This window comes from Giraffa tippelskirchi, chromosome 13 (genome assembly GCF_054371585.1).
Source record: "Giraffa tippelskirchi isolate mGirTip1 chromosome 13, T2T-mGirTip1v1.2.pri, whole genome shotgun sequence".
Lineage (NCBI taxonomy): Eukaryota > Metazoa > Chordata > Mammalia > Artiodactyla > Giraffidae > Giraffa > Giraffa tippelskirchi.
In genome coordinates, this window is record NC_137287.1 from 115,781,376 (window position 1) to 115,793,823 (window position 12,448).

At 52.1% G+C, this 12,448-nt stretch overlaps 3 protein-coding genes across 9 annotated transcripts; 1 reads left to right on the plus strand and 2 right to left on the minus strand.

Annotated features, from left to right (window-relative positions):
* The first annotated feature begins 664 nt into the window (after positions 1 to 664).
* On the plus strand, positions 665 to 7,262 carry ZSWIM1 (zinc finger SWIM-type containing 1). Of its 5 annotated transcripts, XM_081561012.1 has the most exons (4): positions 665 to 705; positions 5,202 to 6,139; positions 6,281 to 6,607; positions 7,082 to 7,262. In XM_081561012.1, the coding sequence occupies exons 2-4, from the start codon at positions 5,348 to 5,350 to the stop codon at positions 7,091 to 7,093; spliced, it is 1,131 nt and encodes a 376-aa protein (XP_081417138.1). In that variant the 5' UTR covers positions 665 to 705; positions 5,202 to 5,347; the 3' UTR covers positions 7,094 to 7,262. The 5 variants fall into 5 exon arrangements, with proteins under 5 accessions (XP_081417138.1, XP_081417135.1, XP_081417136.1 ...); XM_081561009.1 differs by having other exon boundaries at positions 5,202 to 6,607; XM_081561010.1 differs by lacking the exon at positions 7,082 to 7,262 and having other exon boundaries at positions 6,281 to 7,053.
* On the minus strand, positions 5,056 to 9,079 carry SPATA25 (spermatogenesis associated 25). The gene is made up of 2 exons (XM_081561022.1): positions 8,982 to 9,079; positions 5,056 to 8,600 (listed from the first exon to the last, which is right to left on the minus strand). The coding sequence occupies exons 1-2, from the start codon at positions 9,034 to 9,036 to the stop codon at positions 7,999 to 8,001; spliced, it is 657 nt and encodes a 218-aa protein (XP_081417148.1). The 5' UTR covers positions 9,037 to 9,079; the 3' UTR covers positions 5,056 to 7,998.
* Positions 9,080 to 9,969: 890 nt separating this feature from the next.
* Positions 9,970 to 12,426, minus strand: NEURL2 (neuralized E3 ubiquitin protein ligase 2). Of its 3 annotated transcripts, none has more exons than XM_081561019.1 (2): positions 11,395 to 12,426; positions 9,970 to 10,206 (listed from the first exon to the last, which is right to left on the minus strand). In XM_081561019.1, exons 1-2 carry the CDS (start codon positions 12,134 to 12,136, stop codon positions 10,091 to 10,093), a joined length of 858 nt encoding a protein of 285 aa, XP_081417145.1. In that variant the 5' UTR covers positions 12,137 to 12,426; the 3' UTR covers positions 9,970 to 10,090. The 3 variants fall into 3 exon arrangements, with proteins under 3 accessions (XP_081417145.1, XP_081417147.1, XP_081417146.1); XM_081561021.1 differs by having other exon boundaries at positions 9,970 to 10,220; XM_081561020.1 differs by having other exon boundaries at positions 11,391 to 12,426.
* Positions 12,427 to 12,448: the final 22 nt, after the last annotated feature.

Below are 12,448 nucleotides of genomic sequence, written 5' to 3' on the forward strand. Positions count from 1 at the left end.
ACCATCTTCAATGGAAGAGAGGTCAAAAGATGGTTGTCAGTCCTGCTTCTTGCATTACTAGTTCACCATGACCTTAACAGTCACAACACTATTCTGGATCTTGCCTGTAAAATACTGGAAGGGTTGGGCTGAGCAACACCCAAGTTCAGCTCTCTCAAGGAGATCTAGATCTCAATTCCGAAAAGTGGGCCCCTCGACCCTTGCTAGAGAGGCAAAATTTGAGACCCTGGCCTCAGTTTCCCATGAGACAGAAGACACAGTACAATTACACAGGCGCCGCTTCCTACCCTCCTGGGGCTTTGGAATTTGACCAGAAAAGAAAAAAAAAAATCTCGAAACACTGCTATTTATTTTCTTTTTGTTTTTTGGCCTCTGAGGGAGTTTCCGTAGTAACCTGCCCCTCCAGCCCCCTTCCCAGACGTGTGGTTCCTCAGTTTCAGCTTCAGAGCTCAGACTCCAAAGGATGCTAGCGTCTTCAGGGTTTCATTGGTTGCCGCCAGCCGAGCCCTCTCGTAACCCTGGTAACAGCGCCCGCCCACAAGTCGCCGGGCTATGATTGGTCGTTGCCCCAAAGTCCGAAAGCGAACGCCTCAGGCCATTGGCTCGAGTCACGGGAAGCTGGCGCCGCGGTTGGTGAGCCTAGAGGTCAGTCAAAGTCAGAGGCAGGGTCAAATAGGGAGAAATGGCGACGGAGCCAAGCTATGGGTGAGTAATTCCTGAAGGGGTGGAGGTGTGAGGCAGCTGGTGACCGCAGTCACCATGACACAGCCCCCAAAGGGGTGGGAGGTTGACTTCTCTTCTGGCTCTGGCCAGACACCGAATGCGAACGTCAGACATCCACATCCTGCCACCTGGGTTAGAGGTGAGAGGTCAGAGGCCGCATCCCCTCTCTGTCTCTGGTTTTTTACTGTGGTAAGCTGTCAGAATCTCGAGACAAAAACTCAGCTTCCAGCTACTTACTGAGTGATGGTAGGCAAGTCACTTAACTTCTTTGAGCCTCAGTTTCTCATCTGTAAAATGGGGACAGTAACCCAGTTTGAGGGGCTAAATAGAGGAAACATTTGAACGAAGTATTACAGTTAATAGAGGGATTTAAGTAGAGGGAGGAAAGACTTATGAACACTTGTTAACCCCGTTTTCGGTTGAAGGGATTGAGGCTCAGAGGGATCATTGACTGGCCCAAGATCACACAGTAAGTTTGGGGCAATTGCAGTTCTCTTGTATATACCAGTGCGTTCTCTTGGCAAACTCTATTAGCCTTTGCCCTGCTTCATTCTGTACTCCAAGGCCAAATTTGCCTGTTACGCCAGGTGCTTCCTGACCTCCTACTTTTGCATTCCAGTCCCCTATAATGAAAAGGACATCTGTTTTGGGTGTTAGTTCTAAAAGGTCTTGTAGGTCTTCATAGAACCGTTCAAGTTCAGTTTCTTCAGCGTTACTGGTCGGGGCATAGACTTGGATTACCGTAATATTGAATGGTCTGCCTTGGAAATGAACAGAGATCATTCTGTCGTTTTTGAGATTGCATCCAAGTACTGCATTTCAGACTCTTTTGTTGACCATGATGGCTACTCCATTTCTACTACTGTGGGATTCCTGCCCACAGTAGTAGATATAATGGTCATCTGAGTTAAATTCACCCATTCCAGTCCATCTTAGTTTGCTGATTCCTAGTATGTGGACGTTCACTCTTGCCATCTCCTGTTTGACCACTTCCAATTTGCCTCGATTCGTGGACCTGACATTCCAGGTTCCTATGCAATATTGCTCTTTACAGCATCGGACTTTGCTTCTATTACCAGTCACATCCACAACTGGGTATTGTTTTTTCTTTGGCTCCATCCCATCATTCTTTCTGGAGTTTTTTCTCCACTGATCTCCCGTAGCATACTGGGTACCTAGCAACCTGGGGAGTTCATCTTTCAGTGTCCTGTCTTTTTGCCTTTTCATACTGTTCATGGGGTTCTCAAGGCAAGAATACTGAAGTGGTTTGCCATGCCCTTCTCCAGTGGACCGCATTCTGTCAGACCTCTCCACCATGACCCATCCGTCTTGGGTGGCCCCACACGGCATGGCTTAGTTTCATTGAGATAGACAAGGCTGTGGTCCGTGTGATCAGATTGGCTAGTTTTCTGTGGTTATAGTTTCAGTGTGTCTGCCCTCTGATGCCCTCTAGCAACACCTACCGTCTTACTTGGGTTTCTCTTACCTCGGACGTGGGGTATCTCTTCATGGCCGCTCCAGCAAAGTGCAGCCGCTGCTCCTTACCTTGGACAAAGGGTATCTACTCACGACGGCCCCTCCTAACCTTGAATGTGGAGTAACTCCTCTCGGCCCTTCTGTGCCCACGCAGCCACCGCTCCTTGGACCTGGGGTAACTCCTCTCGGCGACCCCCGGCCTCGGGCATGGGGTAGCTCCTCTCAGCCACCGCCCCTGGCCTCAGCCGTGGGGCAAAGGCTAACAGAGTTTTGCGAAGAGAACGCACTGGTCATAGCAAACACCCTCTTCCAACAACACAAGAGAAGACTCTACACATGAACATCACCAGATGGTCAACACCGAAATCAGATTGATTATATTCTTTGCAGCCAAAGATGGAAAAGCTCTATACAGTCAGCCAAAACAAGACTGGGAGCATACTGTGGCTCAGATCATGAACTCCTTATTGCCAAATTCAGACTTAGGGAAAAACCACTCGACCATTCAGGTATGACCTAAATCAAATCCCTTATGATTATACAGTGGAAGTGACAAATAGATTTAAGGGACTAGATCTGATAGACAGAGTGCCTGATGAACTATGGATAGAGGTTTGTGACATTGTACAGGAGACAGGGATCAAGACCATCCCCATGGAAAAGAAATGCAAAAACGCAAAATGGCTGTCTGAGGAGGCCTTACAAATAGCTGGGAAAAGAAGAGAAGCAAAAAGCAAAGGAGAAAAGGAAAGATATTCCCATCTGAATGCAGAGTTCCAAAGAATAGCAAGGAGAGATAAAAAAGCCTTCCTCAGCAATCAATGCAAAGAATTAGAGGAAAACAACAGAATGGGAAAGACTAGAGATCTCTTCAAGGAAATTAGAGATACCAAGGGAACATTTCATGCAAAGATGGGCTCAATAAAGGACAGAAATGGTATGGACCTAACAGAAGCAGAAGATATTAAGAAGAGGTGGCAAGAATACACAGAAGTACAAAAAAGATCTTCACAATCCAGATAATCACGATGGTGTGATCACTCACCTAGAGCCAGACATCGTGGAATGTGAAGTCAAGTGGGCCTTAGAAAGCATCACTACGAACAAAGCTAGTGGAGGTGATGGAATTCCAGTTGAGCTATTTCAAATCCTGAAAGACAATGCTGTGAAAGTGCTGCACTCAATATGCCAGCAAATCTGGAAAACTCAGCAGTGGCCACAGCACTGGAAAAGGTCAGTTTTCATTCCAATCCCAAAGAAAGGCAATGCCAAAGAATGTTCAAACTACCACACAATTGCACTCATCTCACACGCTGGTAAAGTAATGCTCAAAATTCTCCAAGCCAGGCTTCAGCAATACGTGAAGTGTGAACTTCCAGATGTTCAAGCTGGTTTTAGAAAAGGCAGAGGAACCAGAGATCAAATTGCCAACATCTGCTGTATCATCGAAAAAGCAAGAGAGTTCCAGAAAAACATCTATTTCTGCTTTATTGACTATGCCAAAGCCTTTGACTGTGTGGATCACAATGAACTGTGGAAAATTCTGAAAGAGATGGGAATACCAGACCATCTGACCTGTCTCTTGAGAAACCTGTATGCAGGTCAGGAAACAACAGTTAGGACTGGACATGGAACAACAGACTAGTTCCAAATAGGAAAAGGAGTACGTCAAGGCTGTATATTGTCTCCCTGCTTATTTAACTTATATGCAGAGTACATCATGAGAAACGCTGGGCTAGAAGAAACACAAGCTGGAATCAAGATGCTAGGAGAAATATCAATAACCTCAGATATGCAGATGACACCACCCTTATGGCAGAAAGCGAAGAAGAACTAAAGAGCTTCTTGATGAAAGTGAAAGAGGAGAGTGAGAAAGTTGGCTTAAAGCTCAACATTCAGAAAACTAAGATCATGGCATCTGGTGCCATCACTTCATGGGAAATAGATGGGGAAACAGTGGAAACAGTGTCAGACTTTATTTTTTTGGTCTCCAAAATCACTGCTGACGGTGATTGCAGCCATGAAATTAAAAGACGCTTACTCCTTGGAAGGAAGGTTATGACCAACCTAGATAGCATATTTAAAAGCAGAGACATTACTTTGCCAACAAAGGTCCGTCTAGTCAAGGCTATGGTTTTTCCAGTGGTCATGTATGGATATGAGAGTTGGACGGTGAAGAAAGCTGAGCACTGAAGAATTGATGCTTTTGAACTGTGGTGTTGGAGAAGACTCTTGAGAGTCCCTTGGACTGCAAGAAGATCCAACCAGTCTATCCTAAAGGAGATCAGTCCTGGGTGTTCATTGGAAGGACTGATGTTGAAGCTGAAACTCCAATACTTGGGCCACCTGATGCGAAGAATTGACTCATTGGAAAAGACCCTGATGCTGGGAAAGATTGAGGGCAGGAGGAGAAGGGGACGACAGAGGATGAGATGGTTGGATGGCATCACCGACTCGATGGACATGGGTTTGGGTAAACTCCAGGAGTTGGTGATAGGGAGGGAGGCCTGGCGTGCTGCGATTCATGGGGTCGCAAAAAGTCAGACACGACTGAGCGACTGAACTGAACTGAACTGTATATACCAGGACCAATGAAAGAATAGAGGCCAAGAAGTAAATACAAAGTGCTGTACATATATTTTAAATATTTAAGGAGAAAAAAGGCAGCTCCACCCTTCACACTCACTTAAATCTCCTGGCACCAAATTCTTCATGCTGACTTCTTATCAGTTAGGTCTCAGCTCCAAATCATCCTCCCACCATTCACAGAGGGCTTCCTTGGCCGCCTTGGCTAAGGCATCCCTCCCTCCTCCAGCCTACCCTTACCCCATTTTATGGTCTTTATAAACTTCATTATTTGATACATCCTTGTTTATTTACATGTTTATTGCGTATCCCTCAGAACAGTGCTGATACATAGTTAAGGAATAAAATATTGTCTGGATGAATAATTGAAAAGCCAAGCCCCTACTGGCTCCATAAACCTCTTTTCTTCTCCATAGGCCCATCTTTGGATTAAGATCTGGGGTCTACAGCCCAGCCTCAAGCCTTGACTTAGTTGGAGCTTGAGAGAGTGGGACCCTTCTGTTTGGCAGCCGCACAGAGCAAATATTTTGGCCTTGGCATCGAGACATTTCCCATCTCCCCCATGGTGCTGACAGTGCTGAATGAGCTCCTGATTGAGGACCCATGCCCACCTCTGCTGCTCTACCAGCTTAACAAGACTGCCCAGTTAGAGACCCTCAACTATCAGAGCTGCTTTATGCAGAGGGTCTTTACCCATTTTCCCGAGATCTTATTTATCCACCGGACCTATAACCCAAGGGGCAAGGTGTTATACACCTTCCTGGTGGATGGACCCCGGGTGTCGCTGGAGGGTCATCTTTCCCGGGCAGTCTACTTCGCCATTCTTGCCAAGGAGGATGCTGAAGGCTTGGTCCAGATGTGCCAGGTGTTCAAGAAGTTTAACCCAGCATGGGAGAGAGTCTGTACCATTCTGGTGGATCCCTACTTCCTCCTGCTGCCCACCCTCTCTATGGAGTTCCCCGCAGCTGAGGTCCTGCTCTCGGCCTTCCACATCTGTAAGTTCCTCCAGGGCAAGTTCTGTCAACTGGCCCTCGAGCAGCCGGTGGAGAGGCTGCTCCTGACCGCCCTGTGGAGCACCATGTGCTCGGCCACAGCCGGGAACCTGCGGAAGCTGTACGTGCTGCTGAGCACCTGCATTCCGCCGGCCCAGCTGCCCACGCTCCACTCATACTGGCTGCTCAACGACCACATCTGGCTGGCCCACCGCTGGAGAAGCCGAGCCGAGAGCAGCCGCTATTTTCAGGGCCTGGAGATCACCACCCGCCTCCTCAGCCAGTTCTTTGGCACCACCCCAGAGGTGGAAAAAGGCATGAGTGCCCTGCTCCGGTACCTGCAGCAGAACTCGGGAGACAAGGTGAGTTTCAACCTGGGCCCGAGTCCCCCGAACCATTACACCCCCTCGGAGGGCAGCCCCGATAGCCCCAAAGTGGAGCAGTTGGTGGAAGCCCATATCCAGCACTCACTTAATGCCATCTGCACGGGGCCGGCCGCCCAGCTCTGCCTGGGCGAGCTTGCTGTGGTCCAGAAATCCATGCACCTCATCGGCTCGGGTTCCGAAAAGGTGAACATACAGATCCTAGAGGACACCCACAGGGTGCAGCCCCAGCCCCCGGCCAGCTGCAGCTGCTACTTCAACCAGGCCTTCCACTTGCCCTGCCGCCACATCCTGGCCATGCTCAGCGCCCACCGCCAGGAGCTCCAGCCCGACATGCTGCCTGCTGAGTGGACGGCAGGCTGTGCCCCCAACCTCGGTGACATCCTGGGCAGCATGTGGAGCGAGACCCTGGAGAAGCGCTTGGCCGTGGCTCTCCTCACGGAGGAGGTGAGTCAGCTCCTGCAGCATTGCAGCCAGGAGGAGTTTGAACGGCGGTACAGCACCCTGCGGGAGCTGGCCGACAGCTGGATTGGCCCTTATGAGCAGGTCCAACTCTGATTACCCGTGATGCTCATCCTCCTGTATCACTCACATCCCCCCCACACACCCTACCCCCAACACTCACACTGCTGTACTTCCTCGGACCCTCCTTCCAGGGAAGAAGCACAAGGGTCTTCTCTTCTGTAGCCTCCTACCCATGTGTCTAGTTTCCTAAAACAGGAGGCAGCAAAGCTGTCCCGTAAAGGGCCCGATAGTCAATATCCTAGACTTTGCCGGGCACTTACAGCCTGTTGTATATTCCTGGTTCTTTGTCTTTGTTGTGTGCATTGTTTTGGTTTTTGTTTTTTCCCCCTAACAACTTTTACAAAAAATAAAACCCATTCTTAGCTCAAGGGCCTTAACAGGTAATACCTGCTCTAGGATAAGAGATAAAACATTGAGTGAAGATCAAGGTTGGGACTTGGTAAGAGCTTCCACAGTCATGAGATGACACCGTACCCACAGAGGAAAAGGCACCCCAGAGGTGGCGGCTCAGCCAGGCTCTCAGCCTCACCACCCCCCACGCTCCCCCAGGTTATTAAAGTGAATGTTGTCTATTTTAGCACTTGTCTAGTTTTTTGTCTCATAGAAGGAAGTTTAGGAAATACTGGGTTGGCTAAAATGTTCGGATTTTTCTGTAAGATGTTAGGAAAAACCCGAACGACCTTTTTGGCCACCCCAATACTATATAACGACTAGACTCTAGAGTCTGACATTACATTGCAAATCCTGGTTTCTTCCCTGTCTGCTTTCTGAGGCCTGGTGCTGCCTTTTACTTGCTCTGGGACTTGAGGCAAGCCACCTCTCAGCCTCAATTCATTCACCTGTCAAAATGGATCTTTCCCAGAGCACTGGTAGGATGAGAGGAGCTTGGGCGTGTGATGGGCTGATGCCCAGTGGGTGCTCAAATAAGAGTTAATGTTCCTTCCTTGCCTGTGGTCTCATCACCTGCCCTCAGCAGAGTGAGAGACAAAAGGCAGGAGCAAAGTGCCCCTTGCCTAGGGCTTTGCGCAAGAATTCTGATGGGAGTACCAAAAGGACAGAAAAGAAGCCTCCGCTCTCCAAGCAGGGCCACCTCCCTCGGTACCTCTCATTGCAACTGCTCCGATCAAAGACCCATCTCCCAGCTTAATGGTTTCTGGGAACTTCCTGGGGTCTGGGCCCTGAATGGGCCGGTGTTTGTCAGAGTGGCTCAGACCACCAGCTTATTCCCATCCCTGCCATAGGCACCACCAACCCTGCCTGCCCAAAAACCATACGGAGAAGCCACCCTACGTGTCTGGTGCTATTTCATCCAGCTACAAGTAGGAGCCAGGAGGCTGGCCCCTCCAGGATCTCGCCAAGGCCATCGGCCCAGAGGCTGTGCGGGTCTGCGCCTGTGCCCACCGGGCCCCCTCCACAGCTCCCTCCGGCTCCGGATGGGCCATCATGAAAGCTTGAGCTGCGCGGATCAGGTCCTCCTCCCGCAGGCCCGGGATGGGCACGGTGGGGATGCCAGCGATCATCATGGCCAAGGTCAGGATGCAGATGTCTGGCTGGGAGCTGGCCTCCTTCCCTCCTGCCTCGGCGGGCATCTGTGGAGCCCCAGGTGATAGCCCACACAGAAGCAGGGGCGCAGGCCTGCTGGGGCCGCCCAGCTGGGGGGCTCTGCTTCTGGAGCAGCCATCCTCCCGGCCCATGCTCTCCGGCTGCCTTGCAGCGGGAAATTTGTGGCAGTACCAGTTGTACTCCTGCCTCAGTGGCTCCCAGCCAGTGCCCCCAGGGGCCGGGCCCCAGGCCTGGGCAACAGGTGTCACCTGCTCCGCTTTCTGGCTCAGTGGGCCTTGTCTGCCAGAGACCACCACCCCTGGCTCTATAGGACTGTAGAGGCCGACAGATGAGCCCGGAGAAGCGGCCCCACCTGCAGAGACAAGAATGGGATGGAATGTTATTCTTGGTCTCGAAGGAGGAGGCCCTGAGGGGCAGGGCATAGGAGCAGAGCACTGGGATTGGGAGCAATTAAGACCAGCCCAAGAGGGCGGTCTGGTGGTTGGAAACTGGGTTTTACTCATATCCACACCCCAAATCAGTCCCTAATGCAGGTAGGTGATGGAGCCTTGTTTGTTGAATAAATGAATGAACAGGTGGGTGGCTCTTGGCAAGGACTTTGGGAATGGCTTTCTTCAAAGGGAACTGACTCCAGGGCAAGCCCCAAAATGCCCAGCAGAACCGCCACCTCCCCAGAGCCAGGACTGAGGTTCTCAGGAAGTTGTACACCCTCCAGTTCCGGGAGCCCCCTCACCTTGGCCAGAAGACGGCAGACCTGGCTGAGTCTGTGGAGACATGAAACAGGACATGGCTGCCCCAAAGCCCCTATTTGTGAGGGAACAGTCATCTGCCTCCTGTCCTACCTTCTCCACCCTTCTAGAATGTCACCTCATAGTCCTTCCCTTTTACACCTGGAACCCACCTCACAGGATTGACCTGTTCATTCTAGAACCTGCACATGACAATGGATGGGGCTAAAAGAGTGCTGGACCAGGAAGTGGGCATTCTAGATTCTTGCCTTTACCTTGGGCAAGTCACCTGGACAGTTCTGTTCCTTGACATCCTTATCTATAAGATGGGGAAAATGACGGCTCACTACTTCACCAGAAGTTATGAAGGATCAAATGAGATCATTTGTATGGAAGAAATGATCAGAGATACAAATAAAGGAGTTGGGTGCTTTGTGCCCTGTAGTGTGAGAGGAGGAAACACCCTGTATTCATTCATTCATTTGCTATGTGTCCTTGGACAAATACATTCCCCTCTCTGGGCTCCCAGTTCCCATCTGTGAAATGATGTAGTTGGTCTAGGGCATTGGTTCTCACCCCAGGCTGCACGTTAGATTCTCTTGGAAGCTTTTAGAAATCCTGTGCCCAGCCTTATCCCAGGGTAACTAAATCAGAACCCAGGTCAGAGCCAGGTAGCAGTATTTTTCAGTTTCTCCAGTGGTTACACCATGTCCCAAAGTTGAGACCTCTGCTTGAGGGAAATGCTTCTCAACCCTGGCTATTTAGTATCTCGAGGGTAACTTTTGCAAAGACAATGTCCTGTGACAAATCAAATGAGAATCTCTGGAGACAGGGTCCAGGGCGCTGGCAAACTTATCTTAGATAAATGAGAAGTCAGGCTAGGAGTCACTGGTCTAGGTGATGTTGAAATGCTCTTTCTCTCACCTGCCCTGCTGACCCCCAGTGATTCTAAAAGAAATGCCCCTCACAGACTTCAGGGGCAAGGAGACCTCCAAGGATTGGTGGCTGTGTTTATTTCCATCCTGGCTGGCAGCAGCATGGCCAGCTTCGGGGCAGGCACGCCTCTGGGGCCAGGATGCACTCAGGCGGCCCTGCTCCAGGGCGGTACAGGCCTTCACTCATACTTGCAGAAATCCTTAAGTCCTTTGGGCAGGTGGAGCCCATCAACGGCCAACCGGTGCACCACGCTCCTCTGGATCACCAGGCGGCACAGGGTCTGCAGGGACGGCACTGTGGAGAGAAGGCTGTCTAAGGCAAAAGCAACGGGGGGAGGCCCGAGGCTGAGACCCAGATCTAGGTCTTAGTCCCTTCACTCTCTAGGCCCAGACTGGCTTGCGGCTGTTTACATGATTAAGATAAGCACCTCTTGAAACACTTCCCCAACACTGCAGCTCTGTTTCCTTGATAGCCTCACCTTGCTCCCTTCCCTTCCCTTAGCAGCTTCTGGGGGCAAGGGTAATGTCTGATAAACCTGCACAACCCCAGCCTCCAGCACAGACCTGGCACAGAGAGCCTTCTTGTCTACTGAATTCATAAAATGTGAATTCAGATGTATGGCTCCCCAGGCGGTTCAGTGGTAAAGAATCCACTTGCCAATGCAGGAGCTGCCGGAGCTGTGGGTTCCATCTCTGGGTCAGGAAGATCCCCTGGAGGAGGGCATGGCAACCCACTCCAGTATTCTTGCCTGGAAAATCCCATGGACAGAGAAGCCTGGTGGGCTGCGGTCCATAGGGTCCCAAAGAGTCGGAGGCAACTGAGTGACTGAGCACGCACGCTCAGATGTATAAATAAAGGGCTTAATGGTGCTATCATGAACCAGACCTCAGGATTCAGAAGCTCACACCTGGGGTTTAGAGGTAATTAATGTCTTTAAACTCTGTACACTCAAGTCGATGAGTATTTGTCTAATAGACATAATTCTCAGAGGACTAAAATCTAAAATTGGTTTAGAATTCATGCCCTAGGTTAATACAGAAAATATTGGCAAAGCCAGAAAGGGGATTTAGAGGACATCCTAATTGATCACAGCCAAGATGGGTAAATCGAGCCCCAAAGCCAGAGGAACTGACTTGTCCAAGGCCACAGGCAGAGGCAGAATCTGAAGTCAGATCCCTCTCCCCCTTTTTTTGTTTTTAATATTTATGTATTTATTTGGCTGTGTCAGGTCTTAGTTGCAGCATTCAAACTCCTAGCTGTGGCATGTGGGATCTAGTTCCCTGACCAGGGATGGAACCCCAGTCCCCTGCATTGGGCGCACAGAGTCCCAGCCACTGGACCACCAGGGAAGTCCCAGGTTATGCAACTTCTAAAGCAACGCTGGACAGAGCAAGGCCTTGCCAACTGGTTCAGAAGTCCTAGCAGGTTCTTGTCCCCACTGGGGGCCAGGAGGGGTCTTTGCCCAGGGGGTGGGATACCTACAGCCATACTCCAGCTGGACCAAGCGCACGCTCTTGGTGGAGGCGAAGACGTCCACCACCGCGTAGAGGGGCTGGGTGGCTGGCAGCCCCCGGGCACTGGGGCCCATGTCTTCGCCGTTGATGACGATATGCATGTCAGCCGTGCCGTCTGGGCGCGGGCAGAAGAGAACGCCCAGGCGGCTGCGGCGCGCGGTCGGAGGCAGCACATTCAGCTCATAGAGCTGATCCAAGAGGTGGCTGTACAAACCTGGCCGGCTGCGGCCGACCAGGCGGTCGCGGGGAATGCGAAACTGCTCGATGCAGAGATACGGTTCCACCAGGAGAGCTGGGGGGCGACTCGGGGCCAGGGCCTCTGCCTCGGGGCGGCCCTCCCGGGTCACGCGGTTGTGATGGCGCGTGATGGCGAAGACCCAGGTGTGCCCGAGGCTGACCAGGTCGGGTAGCGAAAACTCGGGCACGGCGGCCAGACTGGCGGGGTCCAGCGCGGTCAGGCCGAGGCGCAGGTGCCCGCACCAGCCCAGCTCTTTCTCCTCGATCTCCACCAGGAACACCTGGCCGGGGGCCAACGGCTCGCGACTGAAGCACACGCCGTGGGCGAAGCTCTCCACGCGTGTGGCCCGCGTCCCGCAGAGGTCCACGCGGATGTTGGCACCGTGCACCGGGTGGAAGCGGGTGGGAGGGGGCTCGGGGCGCGCCGGTCCCCGCGGCGCACCCAGCCCCACGGGGTCGGAGACAGCGGCCATCTCCCGGCCATGGGGCTATTTTGGGCAGCGGACTCAAATGGTGACCGCTGGGGGGGGGTGCACCATGTAAGGTATTGCCCCCCGCCCGCCGACTCCCTTCCCCGAGGCTCTGCCCAGGGGTCCTAGCGCCGCTGGCTCGGCCATCCAGCCTCGAAGGGGATCCCGGGAGGCTCGGGGGTCCCGGCCGTCCACGCTTGGGTCATCTGACCACCGGCGCCCGGGGTGCGACCTGCGGAACCCGCTGACCTTCGCCCGGGTGGAACCTCCGCCGCCCCCGTCCTGACCCCTCTGGGTCCGTAGAGGCCAGAAGGG